Source organism: Manduca sexta, chromosome 26 (assembly GCF_014839805.1).
Source record: "Manduca sexta isolate Smith_Timp_Sample1 chromosome 26, JHU_Msex_v1.0, whole genome shotgun sequence".
Lineage (NCBI taxonomy): Eukaryota > Metazoa > Arthropoda > Insecta > Lepidoptera > Sphingidae > Manduca > Manduca sexta.
Genome location: NC_051140.1, coordinates 12998210 through 13018357, shown reverse-complemented (window position 1 = coordinate 13018357; position 20148 = coordinate 12998210). Strand labels below are relative to the sequence as shown.

At 32.9% G+C, this 20148-nt stretch overlaps 1 protein-coding gene across 1 annotated transcript in view; it reads left to right on the top strand.

The window, feature by feature from the left end:
- LOC115444686 (RYamide receptor) overlaps nucleotides 1-19220 on the top strand; it is a 43087-nt gene extending 23867 nt beyond the window's left edge. Inside the window, exons 5-11 of the mRNA XM_030170556.2 lie at nucleotides 9187-9308; nucleotides 10818-10912; nucleotides 12515-12640; nucleotides 17927-18027; nucleotides 18235-18325; nucleotides 18590-18667; nucleotides 18742-19220. Coding sequence (XP_030026416.1) covers nucleotides 9187-9308; nucleotides 10818-10912; nucleotides 12515-12640; nucleotides 17927-18027; nucleotides 18235-18325; nucleotides 18590-18667; nucleotides 18742-19119 — 991 coding nt within the window. The 3' untranslated portion in view covers nucleotides 19120-19220. The remainder of the gene's footprint in view (nucleotides 1-9186; nucleotides 9309-10817; nucleotides 10913-12514; nucleotides 12641-17926; nucleotides 18028-18234; nucleotides 18326-18589; nucleotides 18668-18741) is intronic.
- Nucleotides 19221-20148: the final 928 nt, after the last annotated feature.

The window sequence follows — 20148 nt, the reverse complement described above, 5'->3', positions numbered from 1 at the left end:
ATTTATGAAAGAACCTACTTAATGAACTGCTATTATATTATTTTCATGCACACATAATCCTTACACTTCCATTCTGAATGTCAGTACCTAAGTAAGTATTGGTATCTCCTTCCCCCCATATTAATAACCCAGGAGAGGGCAGTATAGAGAAACGATTAAGGGGATAAAATAATTGCAGAGAGACAGACGTGACACGTCCTAATGATCGATATCTCGCTCGGGGGTTAATTTGTCGATATTAATGTTGGACATATGAGTAGATAAGTTACGACATAGTAATGACGTACACAACTAACAATACGCCCGTATACTGAGACTAGCCAAATATCTCATTCAACACGACCCTAAGGAATATACTATCACCTTTTTTATTTGGACCTTACTACATTTATTACTCATAAATGTTTACTTCGAGAGTATTACCCCCTGGTTTACTCTGCATTTATTGTCAGGTAAAGAGTAATTTAACGAGTCGAGGAAGAAAATGTGTTTTATTATTCTTTACATTAACGGAACTTTCAACACTTAAAGCAGTTACGGAAAATCATTCATAGAATTAAGTATCTTGTAAACTAGAGGTTAAGGTTCAATTAAAGTAAACTCATGTAGCTAAGACTTTAATGAGAGCAAATTAAGATTGACCTGTTATAAAATTATATTTGAGGGTAATAGTCCTTCTGAATTTTATTACTTTCCTAGGGATAAAGTACCAAATGTTTTTAAATTGTCATTTTACGTAGGTAATTGAATTATGTAAACACAAACTTATTTTCTTGCTTCAAGTTCGAAGTTTTAAATGATTTTATATTATACGACGCCGAAAATATATCGTAAAATTATCCAACATTTTATAAGTTTATACCTACATAAATGACATTCAATATATTATGGGCTACCCAAATCTTGTAATAAAATCCTGGACATAGCCATTTCTTACAGAGACTTTACATGTCTCAAATTGGTTCTCTGGAGATTGCGTTGGACCCGAACAAAATTGGAAAGAGTGACGAAAAATGAAGATTTGTACGACCTACATTCATCATTAGACGATAGACAATAAATTTGCTGAGCAAACAACACGCTTACTGCGAGCATTTTTCTGTTAATCCTGTCCGGCACGGCAAGACTGCGGTTATGTAGTCTGTGGTGAATTAAGTTGAAAACATTAATTATAACTTTATTTACTGGGGACGAAAATAAACTACTATAGTTCACCGGGCAAGTTTTTATTAGACAGATCGACATACATGCAAGTGGGTCACCTGATAAAACTACAATATCAGAAGAATCATGAATTAAAATATGTTTGTCACTTACATACATACATACATACATAACATCACGCATTTTTCCCCGAAGGGGTATGCAGAGGCGCAACTAGGGCACCCACTTTTCGCCAAGTATGTTCCGTCCCATGATGTGATAGGGGGCGAGCCTATCGCCATATCAGGCACAAATTCCAGACTCCGGGCTGATACTGAGCAGAAAAACCCAAATATCACTTTGCCCGACCCGGGATTCGAACCCAGGACCTCAGAGCGCTAATGTACCGGACATGGAATACAACTACGCCACCGAGGCAGTTTGTCACTTAGACTCAATTATTCCGTTTTTTCTTTAATTTCATGACAATATTCGTATTAGCTGTCGACAGCCAATGTCGATAGTGTGATAATGCCTGTAACAAGGAAAAGCTAACTACCAGGTATCGTAGAGTTCGTAAAACAGATTTCAAACCTGTGATTTCTGCACTTTATACTTCAAATTTTTATATAAAGTCTTTTTCAAAAAGGTCATTACCGTTTAAATAACGATCGCAAATGCAATCGACTAGGATTTTATAAAGATATATTTTTATCCAATTCAGCTAAATTGCCAAATCTTGTGGAAACTGCCTTTTGTTCTCGTTACTATTTCGCTGAATAGGGATTTTATTCCGAATCCTTACAAATGGCGATTAATATCAAGTGATATTGTAATAGTGCTGAAATTATTTCAAAACTAAATTTTAAACATATAATTTTTTAAATTTTAACTTATGCCAATTACAATTTATTAACTTGAAAATTATATTGTGTTCCTTAAAGTGCTTGTGATCTTGGTACGACTGCATAAATAATTTGAACGTTAATATTACTGAACAGTTAGTTACACATAGATTCTGTAAGCCCTTCGATCGATTCATTGAGAGATCGTAAAACTTTAAACCGATCATCCAATATCGAAAAGCACTATATTAGAAATCTTTAATCTTTTAACTTTATATGAATCTGGGGTTGCTAGACTCTCTTAATACGAAGTTTTCGTATTAAACCAAGCTCAATTACCCGTAACACGTATTAAGTTAAGTTCAGAAGATGTTATGAGTTGTAAAATACACATTATTTGATATATTGCGTAACGATGCTTGTCAAGACATAGAGAAGTTATCAGTTGCGTTAACTTCTTTATAAATCAAACCTGTTTTAGCCAAGATTTTCTTTCCAAAACTTACTCCTTCTGCTTGCCCTATTAAATATCTTTTTAAAACGAAATGTTGTTTACATTAATAAACTAATGTGCAGTATCGGTTCCTTCGTGTAGGAGATCAGCCCGAACAAACAAAAAACAGACAGAAATAATTTTAAACACTTGTTAAGGTTTGACTACAAGCAATATACGAATGGTCTTATGAACTTATGTATTTGGAAAACTCCGAGTGTAAGCAGCAGGCGATCATGATGGCTGGAAAAAAATTATGCGAGTAACATTTATGTGAAATATTACTGGTACACCACAACGCCTGTTTTTAGTTATTGTCGCAAAAGCGTCATCAAAACCATCAGTACACTGCACTTTCTCCACTCCAACCTAATTCATCTGTCAGTTTTGTGTTCCACTATGGCTGCGGCATCGGTCTTAATATTCGTTCTAGTAAGTACCGCAGCTTGTATTTGGATACCGCTTAGATCACCTTTTTTAGTGAAAATAAACCAGTCAGGTAAAATCTATTTGATATTGAGTCAGTGAATGTACTGGAATTTCAATATTATTTATTTGTTGTCGGTATTGGAGCAAGTTGAAATGAATAAAAATATGACATGGAGATAAATATGATGCTATGTTGTTACAAATTTTATGTTTGAGAACACAAAACCGAGAATTTGAGACTTTATTAACTAATTCACAACCAGTTAACCTTTCTACAATATATATTAAAAAGCTATTGACTTTCGTTACGGTTGAGCCGAGCTATTCATATTGGCTGGCAGCGGAGTCGTTTTACCGCCCATCATGAATTTTCTGCAGCCACGATGATCAGCAAAATAGGGACTGATCGATCGTGATTGCCACGCCGGTCTACGTAACTGGATATTTACTGGCTAACCCCGTAATACGATTCAAGTAGATTAATCACTGTAATGGGTTTAAAAGATGTTTACAGCACTGTCGGGGCGAATAAAAGAACCCTAAGTAGTAAAGAGTGTTAGCTAATGTTATATTAAGCTAAGATGTTTTTATTACATAGATACGTTATCCGAGCTCAATACTGGCAAGACGAAAGTAAGGTAACTGCCCGACATTCACTTAGTCAACCTCCAACCACTGTCGCGACTAGTCGGCTTACTAACTTTTTGTATATTTATAAATAAAATGCCTTCCTGTGTTTTTAGACGATGTACACATTATACTCCAACTGTGAATGAAAAAACGTTTCATTTTATACGTTAGTAATAAGTATACACTATTTAACTTATTTTTTAAACTAATAAATGCATTTTATTCGACAGTCATGGCGACGGGGCGGCCGACGCTCGGGCCCATTCGGAACCACTCGGGCTCGCTCGGGCCGTATCGATGCGAGCCGCTAGGGCTGTGACTATAGTAAATACTCCGCTGTTTTTATGTGCAATTTTGTTAGTGTATGACGCGTCTATTTGTAAAATGTCATTGATATTAAGCTTTGATGTTATTTTCGACGTAACGATAACCAGGTTTAACAAGATTTTAAAGTGGGTAGAAATGGAATGACTTGTTCCAAATTTATATTGTTAATGGTAGCGGTTGCTAATATTGTCAGTTGACGGCATTAAAAAAACATTAATTTCTAAGTACTTAAATGATTTTTTTACAAAAAAGGACTTCATTCTACAAACATTACTAGAGCTATCTCTTTTATTAACAACACTTTGAATGAATAATTTATGCAAAACATACGTCTCTTTTAGCATATTTCAAATACATGTAATGAGATGCGACTCAGACTATTATTAAAAAAAAATCGTTTGTACCATTTTTGAAATAACCGACATGTTTTCATAATAATGTTAATTCAATCTGTCGTTTTTATTGTGATATTATTGAAAACGGCAATTTTTCAACACTATTTTAATTCAGGAACCAAAGGAAGGTATAATGTCAAGAACGCAAAATATCAAAAAGGAGAAAATCAGCATTTACCAGTATGCAAATAAAAAAACAGTATCGAAAACGGATTAGTACGAATCTTAGATTGACGCAGTGTACTATCCTGCAATACTTTGTAATTGTAATTTATTTTGTAACATAGGAGTGATATACTACTTATTACTTTCTAACTAGAAACCGAAACAACCATTTCGATTCCAATAAAGAAACAACAAACTTGAGTTTTTACCAATTCTGTTTGTTCGCTCAACCGTAATCGAAACGTGCCGATGTTACTTCGCACGAGGTTTTAATTAAGCTACTAGATTCCTATAAATCTCTGACTAGACCTGTCATTCGTAGTACATTCCCGCACAGCCTATTCATGTCATGTCAGCTCAATTTAAAATGGTAGCGACGTAACTTCTCTTCTAACTTACTCTAATGTCTTCATGGTTACAGACAGGGTGGAAAATATAACATGACAAGTGTAATACTGAACATAGACATCTCATTTGCATTCACGGCGCCCCAAGGAGTATCTTGTTACATGAAAAGGAATTGTAGCAAAATCTTAACGTTTTTAAGACGTAACAAAATATTAATTGTTCAAATTTGTTAGTATGGGGCGAATATGCGAAAATTAGTAGTTGGCCATGATATATTATTTTCCCTATAATATTTAGTTTTTTTTTTTTATCATCGGACCCCGCCGTCAACATTTGAGGAAACCTGCGAATGGGATACTGGAGTCCCCCGGCTTAGCGACTACAGGGCCCTGGAGGAAAACTGGGAGGAACTGAGATATCCGGGGAAAGGTAGGAAGAGGAAACTTCTTACGATTTTGGGGTAAATGTCAGGAAATTTTCGCGAGCCCTGTGTAGTTACAATCATAAGGTGTATGTACACTATACACACTGGACTATATGCCTAGGTCCGCGACAAATGTCCCTAATGAAATCGGTGTAAAGAACGAGTGCAAGATAATTACTTCAAGGGGGATAATATTTAGTTTAGGACACTTCTCGGTATCAATCTATATTATTGATTTTAAAAAAAATCAGTCGTAATTATTTAAATAAGCTAATTTAACATTGAAATTATTATTATTCAGTTTTATTCCTTGATGTCATGTTGCTCTTTTGAAAATTTTGTAATTCTTGTTTTAAGCATTATCTTCCCTACATATTCTTATTTTTATTTAAAACAAGGAATTAACAAAAGTAACGGTCCAATTTACGCGGCTTCTTATATTTTAATTATTTTGTCAACAGTAAATAAAAATATTTCTTGTATGGAACTGTTCTATTTATTATAAAATGTTCAAACAAAAATACAAGACTATAAATAGAAACACAAATAGTTATAAGGTCGGAACATCGCAATACAGCGGTTGGATAGCACCTCAATAAATGGATTAGTTGGTGTATTCCTAGTATTAATGAAACAAGCACTAATGCTCGACCAGTGCAATAAAGATGAAACTATTTGCAGTGATTAGCTGTTTAAATAAAACAATGTTCTGTTGCAATGTAAAAACAGTTAGGAAATCACTGTAATTCAGTTCAAGTTTAGTCTTCCTGTTACTGTTTTTCTTATTAGCTTTCTACCAACATGAAAAATAATTCCGTTAGAGTCCGAATATAGATTTTTTATAACACATTTATAAATATATTTTAGTTCAATATAATTCACAAAATATGAGACCATAACATTTAATAATATACAAGCAACTTCTATAAATAGGTATATTCCATCATGCCTTTTCCTTTCCAAAGGTATATATGGGATATGATATAACACACATTTCCCCACCTACATATCACGTGGCAAACGGCTTCAACCTCTTTATATGTTGATTGTGTTTATTCCAAATATATTTAGTCTTGTAAATTACGAAAATAACATCTGCTTCTTAATTAAATTCTATATGAATAAAAATAATAATGATAGCGCGAAATGATTTAATGAACTTCCATATTTTACGTTTTAACTTAAACATCTCAGTTATATTAATATTTACATTTAGATAACTATGTTTCTTTCCAAGATTAAAATTGATAAAAACGCCCGTGTCATTGGGCTACTGTTTGTATGTGATAGTAGTTTTAAAATGTCTTGGAAGAACACACCTGTAATGTTTACGGAAGCTATGGTTATTATTATGCTGGCTTTTTTATAGGCTTCGTCCGTTTGAATATCTCCTGGAATAAAAAAACCTATGTGTTAATCCAGCACATGATATATTGGTGTGCCAAGTTTCAATTCAGATCGATTCATCTATGTATGATGGGCAAATAAACACAAACATCCAAATATAAAATATATAACATTCACTTAAGATAATATTATTGTAACTTTGAAAGAAAGTATCTACTTTCTCAAACCAAGGCGGTTGAATAACATTTTTAGGTCGAACGAATTCAGAATTTTCCTTTCGTGTATACATTTTTTATATACAAAACTGAATCCGTACAACAATAACCTGACCGTATATTCCCGGGCACGTTAATATTAAACTTTATGGTCGCTCCGTATATAGATTCCGAAAGCAGCCAGCTCAGATAATGGATCTAGTGCACACTACAAATGGCTATCGTATTCTCAAATCGAAAATGGTCATGGCGTCTTCAATATAAAGAATCATAATAGAGAATCGTTTAACTTACAAACCTCTTCCGGAACATAAGAAATAAAAAATGATTTCACACATTCTTCGCGTCTAGGAATACGCTCAATTTAATATATTATGTTACGAGAAATCTGCTTCTTTGTCATCAACTTTATGGAGAAATGTGTGTTTAACCGAGCATGGTGGAAATATATTGCCTTCGTGAAAAACAAACAATTCAAATAGCTAAAAGAATATTGTTTTTAGTAAATGTACCTTTTGTGATTGTATACTAAAACTGCCTACTATTTCTGGAGTATTGTTGCTCTTATGAGATATCGTAGTAAATAGTAGATTTACCAATATATGGCTCAGCATGACTAGACGGGGCCGGGTTTAGTAATTCAAAGCTTAAGGCAGGGTTGCTGTTTATAGGCAATCGAAATGTTTGCCGTCGAGTTACTCGTGACGTCAATCAGTTTCAATAAGAATGTATTATAACGACTAGCTTCCGCCCGCAGCTTCGCCAGCGTGGATTTCGGGTTTCAAAAATGGAGAAGGTGCTCAATTTGTCGGGATGTTTTTTTAATTTATGGTGGTATGCAGGTGGTCCGATTGTCCGGTCAGGGTCTGATGATGGGATCCTGGTGAAATCGAAGGAACTTTTAACCATTAAGGATGCACACGAAATGACGGAAGCTTAAAAATGGAGTAACTTCTCCCGTTTTCCCAACATTTTCCATCACTGCTATGCTCCTATTAATTGTAGCGTGATGAAAAGTATACTATAACCAGCTCAGGAGTATGAAAAATAATTGTACCAAGTTAAGTTAAAATCCGTCGAGTAGTTTTTGTTTCTATAACGGTTATACAGACAGACAGACAAAAATTTTACTAATTGCATTTTTGGCATCAGTATCGATCCCCTAATCACCCCCCTGATAGTTATTTTGGAAATATATTTCATGTACAGAACTGACCTCTCTACAGATTTATTATAAGTATAGATATGCAAAAGTAGCTCAAAAATTGTCCATAACGAAAACATGCATTTTAAAGTAAAACAAAAGAAATAATATCGTGAAGCCAACCAAATAACTAATGATATATTAAATTTTGTGACTGTTCAATTTAGTCGGGTCCGCGATATCACTTTTGTTGAGTTTCAGAACGCGACATTACATTATTATATTCTGTGCTCCAACGCACACTGCTTTGATGTTAGGAACACACCTACATTGCTTAGACAACAGTGAACTTTATACAATAGCAATAAAGCTCAAATTGACTCTACGTATTAGTTAGAAAACGTTTGTATGGGAAATAGAAAAATGCTGTTTTGAGGATTTTCCTGGCAATTATTCGAATTTTTCTCACCTTTTAAACCTTCCCTAGACCTCCACGAATAATTCAAGACCAAGATAAGATAAATCCGTTCAGCCGTTCTCGAGTTTTAGCGAGACTAACGAACAGCAATTCATTTTTATATATATAGATGATAAAAAATGTTAAGGGTCCTATCAAATTATACTACATTTTATCATACATCAGTTAAATTGAGCCTTGAGAGCAAACAGTTATTTCTGATTGATGTTAACGTCTATTATTTTTCTTTTCCTCGTTATTTATTTTAAAATTTTTATTGTACATCCTAGACATGAAAGGCAAATAACAATAAAGACTAGGCTTTTACAAGAAGAAATATAAATGGTTTATTTAAAATAAATGGTTAATTGGCATTGTTATTGCAAATTTCTTCCTTTTATGGGTTAAATAATAAAATGTATTAACTTGAATAAAATATGTAACTTAACTGCTATTAAATGTATATCGTCTGTACACCCTAAGAATTCTTTGATCTCTTCTGAATCTGAAATAAGTATCTCCCAAAGTTGTTTAGTTTCCTTCGACTTGAAAATTATGTCGCAGAAAAGAGAAATTAATATCGAATCACATTTTACTGACGCATTCTTTTTGCACATAATGAAAATAACGAAGATAGTCGATACGTAACATTTTTGTAATAATTAAGCATCAGTAATTTTGGATGTGGATGTAATATGTATATCTTAATAAACACTATTAGAAAATGACTAACATTAAGTCCGCCTATATACTTCTCTGTATATAAAGTGTAAAGAAATAAATAAATAATATTTGTTTGATCTGATGGGATTTTTTTGTTGCAGCGCCCACACTTCAAAGCGGGTCGCTAAGGTGATTATTGTACTAATATGGCTCCTGGCATTATCACTGGCGGCTCCGATGGCCATGTCATGGGTTGTGGTGATGGAAGATGAACAGGATCCAGGTAAATAAAACATTGCATTAAGGCGCTTTTCAATATAATTTTTGATTTATTAATAATTTAAGTTAATTTGAGTTTCATCGTATAAACAGATAATCATTTTATTACCATTTATTTTTGAGGCATAGATTAGAATGTAACTTGTATTTAGTCGGCTTACACATGTACGTGACGAGTAGCATATAATCAAAAGGTATGAAATAGATTCAATGTAAAATATATAAAAGTTATATGCAATGCCTCTTTAATAAATGGTTATAAATTGTACTATATAGTTTACAAGATTCACGTTTGATAGTAAGTCGTGTAATTTATAGTGTACTTATTTAAATGGAATTGCTAGCGTCGCGTTACGGAAGATGAACGCCGTAAATTACACCGAATAAGGGTAGAAACATATTATTAATGTAGAAGAAACTATATTGACTTAAAAGTTTATTAATAAAGTATAAATAAGAAATGTGGAATATTATAATAAATGCTTTAAGAATTTAGTTCCCAAACACTCTAGGAGTTATGATTGTTAATTTTTTTTTGAGTTACTTATTGCCTATTACACACAGTCTTAAGAGGATTTGCACTGTAATTTAGATTCCACAAATATGATTTGGCAGGTCTCTCTCGGCGATTAAAGTACTTGAAACCGTTACAAAAGTTATTATTAAACTAAAACAGGATTAGTTACGACTAGTAAAAACTACTAGGAATTTAGATCTAATTTATTCTAAAGTTAACGGTTTCTTGTATTATTTATATAGAACAAACTTAATGAACAACTTAATTTAATAACGCTATTAGTTATTATACTGGTATTGCTTTATTAAACTTTAATTACTATTAACTTGTTTGTTCTTTAAATATTTATAGTTTAAAATCAAATTTTGGTGCAAAGGCTAGCCTTGCCTGAAGTGTTAATTATGTAAAATATCAACATATTTACGCTTGTGATTTAGTTTTCGAGTACTGTCTGACCTTTCGTAAGATTAAGTAAGTGCGAATCTGCCGTCACTTCATCTACCGGCGTCTAAATACTAGAGAAATGGATTTCGCATTATAATTACGTTATTTATGTATATATTTATTATGCACGTAATTTGCAGAAAGGTTTTAGAGAAATAACGTCGAATTTTAGACGCCATATTTTTTTTAGAATGTCAAAGTTATTCGTTCGGGATATTATCCGATATAAATGAAACCGTATCAAACCCTAATTAAATGGAACAGTCCTTTATATTTTAAAACAAAAAGTATCTGAATATAATAGCATAAATCTCTTCAAATTTAAATAGAAAAGATTTTGTAGAATTTTACACAGCCGCACTTCTGTGAATGCTTTTTCTTAGATGGCTTTAGGTTTAAAATGGTTTTAAAAGCATTAGAAGAGGATGGTGCGCTCTAAAAGCCTCGTTTTACATTATTGCAAATTGTTGTTACACGCCAACGCCTATAAATATATTTCAGGGAAAAATATTAAACTTTCAGTCGACTGAAACGTAATACTTATATTTTCAGTTACGAAAGTTTTTTACAAAAAGCCGTTTTGCGCTCCCAGTGATTTTGGTAATCATTCGCTGGCTATATACAGGCTACTGTTGTATATATTTCAGGTGAGTGTACTAGCATTCCATATTTTATAGTCTATTTTTATTCAATAAATAATTTGCAGCAATTTACAAAGGTTTTAATAAACAAACAAACTTTCGTTAAAGTATTTCGTCAAAATATCAACTGCATTCATGTATCTGAATTCATTAATATTTGAGAGTTTGCAGTTGATATTGTGACGAAATAATTTTCAAAAGTAAAATTAATTCTGACTAGACAAATTATTCTAGTTTTGGTCAAAGTAATTTATGTAAATCTCTCGTGAATATGCTTTTTATAATGGTCCCTGAAGTGTGTTAACTTGCCACATTTAATATGTTATATGCCAAAGATACCTTATTTAGTACACTGTAGTGATAAGTCTTTATAAATTGAGAAATCTGTAATCAATAAAACAGGTAAAAAATAATTTAGCAATCCATTTACACTGATATTCAACAGTAAATCTATCTATATATTGAAATTCTATCTATATATTATATAAAAATAAATTGTGTATGTATATTTCCTATGGACTAGAGAAAGGCCGGAGCGATTTTCATAAAAAAATTTAGATTAAGCCAGTGGGTGACCCCGTTAAATGTGGTAGCTATCAGACCACCAGACGTCATCTGGCTATAAATAATATTAGTGCTACCCATGCGTAGCGGGGAGGGTGGCTAGTTTTATATATAGTGCCCCCTTATTCATAGACATTATTAATTTAAGGACGGAGCATTGCTGTGATAACAAGCCTGTTTCTCAGTGTTGCCGGCATGGCAGCCTTCGCAGTGTGTAGACTTAGGGCCGTTGTGATTGGCTAATATTAAGATACAACTTGAATCTACTTGGCTGTCAGATAAACAAAGCTGAGAAACAGACTTATCACGGCAATGCTCCGTCCCTAGATAAATAACGTCTATGAATTAGGGTGTGTATGTTTAACGATGTGAGTCCTAGCAAACATAATATTTCATGTCACTAATTTTAAGTTATATTTGAGTATAATAAGGTAAAATTGCATCGCTATGAATAAACATTTTATAACCTCTAAGAATTTAATCATCAACAAACATTTTATAAGAAGTTAATAAATTCTCTGATGAACGTTAAGTCAACAAAGCAAACTTTAATATAGGAATTTGATTTAAACAAAAGTTGTTTCTATAAAAAGAGTAGTTACTTTTATATATTGTTAGTTGCGTTAGTTGCTACATTGCGCGACATTTGCTACGTCAGAAATTGTTTTTTTTTATCTCATCGAGACTAGCTCTGAAATATTGCACAATTATTGCAGCATGAAGCTTAATGGGAGGCCCACTGTTGGTGCAATAACTGCTTATATGTACAATATATAATATAGGTTTTTATATATATTGTTCCCGTATGCCTTATTGTTACCATACTAATTCTTATCTATCTATTTATTATTTCACAAAGATCTGTACACTGAGTTGTAAAAGAGTTGAAAAAGATAAAGCCTATTTAATATAAAATATTTACTAAATCCAACCCAGAATACCAATCGGTATTCAGAAAGTTCAAAGTTGTTATTTGTATTAAAAATGGTTTATTTTTTATGTTTTCAAAATATTGTGATGATAACACATTTTTCCATTCAACAGTACATTATTCCGCTATGCGTAATAACATTCGCTTACGCACACATGGCAATGAAACTGTGGGGGGCGCGCGCCCCGGGAAACGCGCAAGAACTCAGAGACGCAAATCACATGAAAAACAAAAAGAAGGTAAGGTTTCCTTATTTACATTTTAAGCTTTATTTAAACGTTAAGCTTACGACTAGACCCATTAAATATTACAACTAGACCCATTGAATATTAAACACAGTTAAGCTCTACTAGCCAAACCTTATTTTGACGAAAGATCTCTCAAAGTTGTTTTTTTATTACACCAGCCGATTTAAATTGAAAATTGAAATCCTTACATATTATAAAATTAACTAGCCACTATTCATGATTATTTAATTAACTGTAAATTAGCAATGGTACGTCTCTTGTGTCAGAGCTACCGTCCGTGACCCCAATGTTTTACTCTTAGAGTGAGACTGATTAATCTTCAAAATATAAATGTTTTAAATTAACTAAATACACACCAGAATAAATACAGAAGTGCAATAAATGAACCAAGTTGCATTCGTGCAATTGCGTTACTTAATTTGAATAATATTTATCTAATCCAGAAAAATTCTAATCAAGTAAAATATAGTAATCCTAGTTAAAATCAGCTCTTCGGAAAGAATAAAATGAAACATAAAATAATGAATGAATGGAAAGTTATTCTCAGTCCTAAATCAAGATTTAATACAATTCATCATTAACTATTGTCGCTTCGTTACAATACACGCGTCTAATCTAACCATATTCATGCAAATGAACACCGCACTCTACGATCTGTGTCAAATGCTAGTTCCAGTAGTAAGGATATAATAATTGCAATATGTTCAGACCGCAGGCTGTGTAATTTCACCGCATTTAATGGACATATTCCCCGAGATTTGTGTGTTGAACTTAAAATAGAATTGCGCTTATATGAAACTAGAAAATATGGTTCTAATAATTGAAGCATTACTATATTATAATTATGTTTAAAAATTAAAGAGAGGCTGAATGTAAAAAAATGATTAAGAATTAAACTATTAACAACTTTGGTCTCTCTTTATTATTTTATGTAATATTGTGTGACGCTTAAAAAGGTCATCAAAGCCAATTTAAAAAAGTAAATAGTAACTCATCATACGTTTTTATACCAAATAATATATTTTTTCAGAAACAAATCATTTAACCTCCACTAAAAATAAATTGTTAAATGTCGGGAATGTTTGCATTCCTTTTCATTTCATGATTCTAATTCGATAGCAATTAAAAATCTTCGTTAGACTTTTTATGTTTCCCAAACATTGAACTTTCTGCATGGGTTTGCTTTCAGAAAATAAAATTAAATGTAAAACGATTAGTTTACGGATCACTAATCTCTCGTAAAGTTTTTGAGTGTAATGGCGAGTACACAAATAACCTAATTACTGCAGTTGGCGGTAAATATAACACATAGAAATATATAGAGAGAATCTGTCTGCCAGTTATTAAATATCACACAAGCATGACTGATAGAGACGACGCTCTACCAACGCAGTTAAACAATTATTTTTATATATTTCAATGTGTGATATTTCCTGTCAACCACTGTAAGTGCATTAATATATTCCAAAGACATTGAATTATATAGTTAGTTATATACCGAACGTCAGGGTCAAATTTTTGCTTCAAAAGTTCTTACCAATTGGTAATAAGTCGCTGTCTTATTTGAAGTCTTGTTTGACAAGATGTCACATCGTCCTTAGATATTAGTACACAAATAATATAAAAACAGAAAATATGCTAACATTCGCCATAAAAACGTGCAAATCATGACATGGAATTAATATGAAGTATTTACATTGAAGTTTTGATATTCCATGGTAGATTGAGTATCACATAAACGCAAAATTTTGTATTACAGTCTTCCCAATGTCCGCTGTGTATAATCTTAGAACTCTGATATATTCTTATGGTCTCGACTGTGAGGTATAGACAGACAGCGGACGGGACGGGGCGGCGATTAAACGCTAGCGGGACGTGAAGAGTTTATAAGCGCATTGGTTCTATGCATCGATATGTATGTACTAAGTACTAGATTTGGCGTTCCGAACATTCACTGTGTTTAAGTGAATTGAACTGCAATCCATTCAAACTGACTAGTATGGTCAATATTTACAGCTTGTGACTCATGATATAAAAACTCGAGTTTAAGCGTAAACTTGGATTTGGATAAAAAATATTAGTCAAATAAGTTAAATTATTTGTTGTTTGAATAACTATATTATAAGAGTGACATTTTGGTTGCCACTTTAGTTCCGATTTTAAACAAATGTCAATGGTTCTATCTGAGGTTCTATATGACTTATTCTATATTAACTAGTAGGTATATCATGACTGTTCAACGTCGTGTCGCTGTCCCGCCCCGTCCGCTGTTTGTCAAAACCATAAAAGAAGTTTTGATAACCTCAGTGGCACAATTGTATTGCGTGCCCGGTACGACATCCGTCATCTACCTTAGGTCTGAGGTTCGAACTCAGGTTAAAGAGTGATTTAGATTTTCCTGCTCAGTATCAGTCGGAAATTTGTGCCGATATGACGATAGGTTCGCCTCTTATCACATTATGGGACGGACCGCACATGGCGAAACGTGGTTTCCCTGGTGCCCTCTGTCTCTACTCCTTCAGGGATAAATGCGTCATGTTTTGTTTGTTTTTAGTTATGTAATACTGAAATTGGCGGTAAACGATCACAATAAAAGTGTTATGCCCAACTGAATTCGTTGTACAAAAAATAGAATAATTAGCGAAATAATAAAAACATGGAATGAGAAGCTCTACAAAATCACCTTCTATATTTGCTTATAAGTAATTCAAAAATCTTCCGGATTATTGTAAAATTTTAATGCGAACTGCTTTAAACACAACTTTGCAACTACAGCTAAACTGTTAAGTCCACAGTTCCTACTTTGTACCTAAATAGGACCGTCAGGTTTTTAAAAAATTCAATGTAATCTTGAGTCTTAAGAAAAAGTTATATTCAAACACCTGGGCTGATTTTATTTATTAAAAAGAAGCTAATGTTTACAGAAATTTGACAAAACATTTACATTTAAATCATATTTGAATCATGGGAGAATAATAAAATTTAAATCAAACAACAAAATTACCAACTATAACTGTAATTAATTACAATAATTATTATAATGAAAATACTCAACAAAATTGTCTTATGTTTTATAATAGCACTTTAAAGGTTCTATTTATAAATGTTTACCTTTGTTAGAGGTAAATGGTTGTCAACAATTTGTTTGCTTATTGTACAGCACTACACGGATAGGCTATTGTGTCGATAGTCGATACTAGACTATTCTCGTATCAACAGAAATACAACAGCTTCTTCGTTTTAACAATGACCCATTTGTGAATGCAGAACTTAGACTGGAAGTAATAATTTAGAATCCATTAACGAAATAGCTGTCGGGAAATCACAAGCCATAAACTTTGTTGATTATATTATCTATTACGAAATAGATTTCCCCGTCATTTATAACACCAATATTTTATTGACAGCCTTTAAAGATTGCGTGTCTGTATAAATACAAAATCATTTAACAACGTCCTTCGTGGCATGTTTGCATTGAATACGAGGTATGACTACCGCTTCGAGATCTTTTGTTCAAATCCCAGGCAAAATTTTATAAGGTTTTTCGCTAAGTATTAACACGGAGTGTTGAATTTGTGCCTGATATTGCTATAAACTCACTTCCTATCATGTTATGGGACGGAATACATACGGTGGAAAGTGGGTACACCAGTTACGCCCCTGACTACCCCTTCGGTAATAAAAAATGCGACACTGTGTGTGAGTTAAGTTGGTTACAATTTATTTATTCAGTTAGAAAATTCTATTTTCATTTGGCATAATTTAAACGACTTGCGCTTAGCACTTGAAATTAAAGACCTCTTAACAGCCCGCTGGCTACCAAAAGTGTTCGCCGTCAGTGGATATTGTCATGCTCTCTGACAGCTTACATTACTACTCTTTTGCAATTACCTACCTACACTAACTAATTAATATTATATATGCCAAAAAATATCAAATCGAGAGCGAAAATGAAACTGTTTTAAATTCTTGTAAAACTATTTTGTTTCGTTCTAAAAAATATAGGTTTAACGTCTTGTAAAGTATTTTCTTTATAAAATAAAAATGGATATATTTTTCATGCTTAGTAAAAGATTTCTCTTCACTTCTAATTGATTACCGTCCTAGAAAGTGAACAGTTTTTGCTCAAAGCTGTAGTGAACAAAAGCTTGTAAAGCGACGATCCATGCACATAAAAGAGTAGCGGCTGCTATTATACATATATCAAGGTTTCGTTTCATGCAAAGACATGGTAATAAGTATTGATCTCTTTTATAAAGGTTTACTCAAATAGGTTAGATAAAAGTAAGAGACTTCTTCAAAAATATTTTTTATGTATACTGATTACGCAGTATTATTCCTCCTTTATGAAAAGTACGCGGCTTTTATTTTTGGCTTGATTCGTAGTACTAATTGTAATGTAATCATTAATTTTTTTGGGCCGAAACTCTAGCTTTCCACACATCTAGTACTGAATGTTATTACTATGCATTCTACGTTTTTTCTCCACCCTTCTATAGAATTACTACAAAACTTAAGTACCTAGTTCAAGTTAAAAACCTAAAGCACACATATCAATTATTGTTCGATCGATTCGATCAACGGTGAAATAAACGTCGTGTATAAACCTACGTACCCCAGAAGTTTCCATAAGAATTTCGTTGATATGTGAAGTAGTGCAACCCGCACTATGTTAACGGTTTGAATTAAGGCCTAAAGCCTCTAAGTAACAGAGGACGCTCGTGCTTACTAGAAGGCAAAATACTTTACAGACCTGATATTATTAAATCTTGTCTAACCTCGAGGTTGAAGCTGTTCAATTACCATTTATCTAAAGGCTGCATATAAAAATATAAAGTTCTTCATTTTCGTATCCGGAGATTAAACAAGGTTAACCAAGATAATGAAAGACAGGCTCTCTTATATAACAAAAGGAAAACCACTTCTAAAGGCACTTTTAAATATAGTGGTTTTACCACTATATTTAACAAAAAATCTTTAAACACACAAGCAATATTATCTTATTTCCAATTGGTGTATTTATGTTTATATACATATTCAAGATTTTTTTTGTCTGTCGGTGTCTATCGTACCGAGATCTTGGCTTTGATCCTCAGGAGGAGTAGAGTAGATGTTTATCGAATATCATCTCGGTGACTGGAATTTCGTCCACTAAAAGCAATAGGCTCGGCCTCTATTATGTAGAACCAAACAGTCGAAATGTAAGCGTAATACACCTCAGGCTTCTTCTCAAGAAAAATATATTCATGTAAGATCTAAATTTAAAATATTTTTCAGGTAATAAAAATGCTGGTGCTTGTGGTAGCATTGTTCGCGCTCTGCTGGCTTCCCCTTCAAACTTATTTACTGCTTATGTCGTTCTTTCCATCCATAAACGAGTAAGTAACTTTACACTTCATATAAACATTACGACTGGTGTTAGCCAAGTTTTACTGCAAAATGTATTTCCAATTCAATTTTGTTTAATAACGTTCCGTTGGTTGTCGATTAAATAGATTCGAAATAATTTATATTGTAGTTCTCATGTTATTTAACAATAGACCTTCTTGTTGTCATCTATACATATTGTGTCATATTGTTTTCAGGTACAGATACATAAATGTGATTTTCTTCTGCTTCGACTGGTTGGCTATGAGTAACTCATGCTACAATCCTTTTATCTACGCCATTTACAACGTAAGTGTACTACAATTATAGGTTAAATGTTTTATAATATGCTTAAGCATCAATAATTATGGCTTCGTCAAAAGCATTTTTAAACAATATGAAATACCAAAGCTATTATTGAAGCAGTCATTAAGACGTCATTAAACCGCAACACGGAAAATCTACGCATTGGCTGAACCTTCTTTTCTACGTGCTTCCAATATTACTTTAAATATTGAAAACATGAAAGGCATATAAAATCTCACAATATTAAAACCGGTAAATTTATTACAGGAAAAATTCAAAAAAGAATTCAAACAACGTTTCACGTTCGGAAAGAAACATAATAGATTTGCCAACGACAGCTACGAGGTACGTCATTACACTCAATGCGGACAATATTGATCCTTTAAAAAATGCTATTAAGATACAATATTCCATTCCAGGACGGTCAATCGTATCGCACTCGGATTCTTTCGTTTAGGTCGACAAATGACCGAAGCGTTTATTCAGCTAGGAAGTCTATCAACATGGCCCCGGCCGACAACCTTAGATGCTCCAAACGAAACTCATTTCATTACACGAACAATCAAAATAGAGAGAATGGATTCGATTATACGAATCGTGATGAAATAGACGGACGTCATAACAAAAAAATCATTAATCGAGACAATAGAAATTCTGGTTTACGGAGACCTCATTCAAAAAGATTGTCGGAAAGGGAAGTATTGCCGATAGGAGATGAAAGGGTCAGTGAACTGTACATATTCCCCAACAGCAACATAGTGGAATTCCGTGACATATCATACGATGACAAAGTGTAAATACGTTGATTCCATAAATTATTCATGTAAACATACGATACGATAGAAATAAAAAATAGCATATACGTATTACTGTATTAAAAAATAATTATTTATGAAACTATATGTGTTTTTCTTACTATAAAAGCCTAAAGATTTCTTTACTTAAATTGCAACTAGGTATTATTTGAAAATACACACAAGCTTTATTAATATTATTTTTACGTCGATATTACAAGGGTGCCTCAAATTATAAATCTGACATTTCCGTAGTCCATTAAGGAAACAAAAGCCTAAAAGAACAATGAAATTCCTATTGTGAAAAATATTGAACTTGATTATTCAAAGTTCCATTAGGAAAAAAATAAATAAATTGAAAGTATTAGTTCCAAGACTTATAATGAAGAGTTAAAGATATGCTTTTTAATAAAATTAAGACTTAGAACACACGCACCCATTTGTAGTCAGGAGGTTGTGCAAATAATTTTTCTTTGAACTCCGATTGAATACTGTTAAAATCAACAGGTCTAATGACGTACGTGTGCGATCATGTTCTCATACAATGTATATTCTCATATTTTTTTTTTGTTTTTTTGACAACAGGCGACACCGTCATACCCGAACCATGCATGCTATATTTGCTGAACCTTTCATTGGATTGTTGTTTATTTTAATTCTGTTATACAGAGTGACATGCAATACATAACACCTGCAAAACCATTAAAGTCTATTGTCACGCTCACATCGTCGCAATTTCTAACTTGAAATTCACATTAGTCGAGCGCACTCGATGAATCGAGGACCAACTTCGAGTCAATATCAGGCGAGATCGGCTTGCGTTGGCTTTGCGATAGTAAGCCATCGAGTACTTAGCGAGCTACTACGCCGATTCCAGCAAAAGTCACTTAGAAATAAACATCTCAAATCTTAGGAACGTAAAGACCTCGCGATGAAACAACTACATCTTGCTTCTGTTTCAAATTAGTTTTTGTTCTTTCCAATAGGTACATTAAGAAAAGACAAAAACTTTTTGACTTGCAAAGTGTAGTC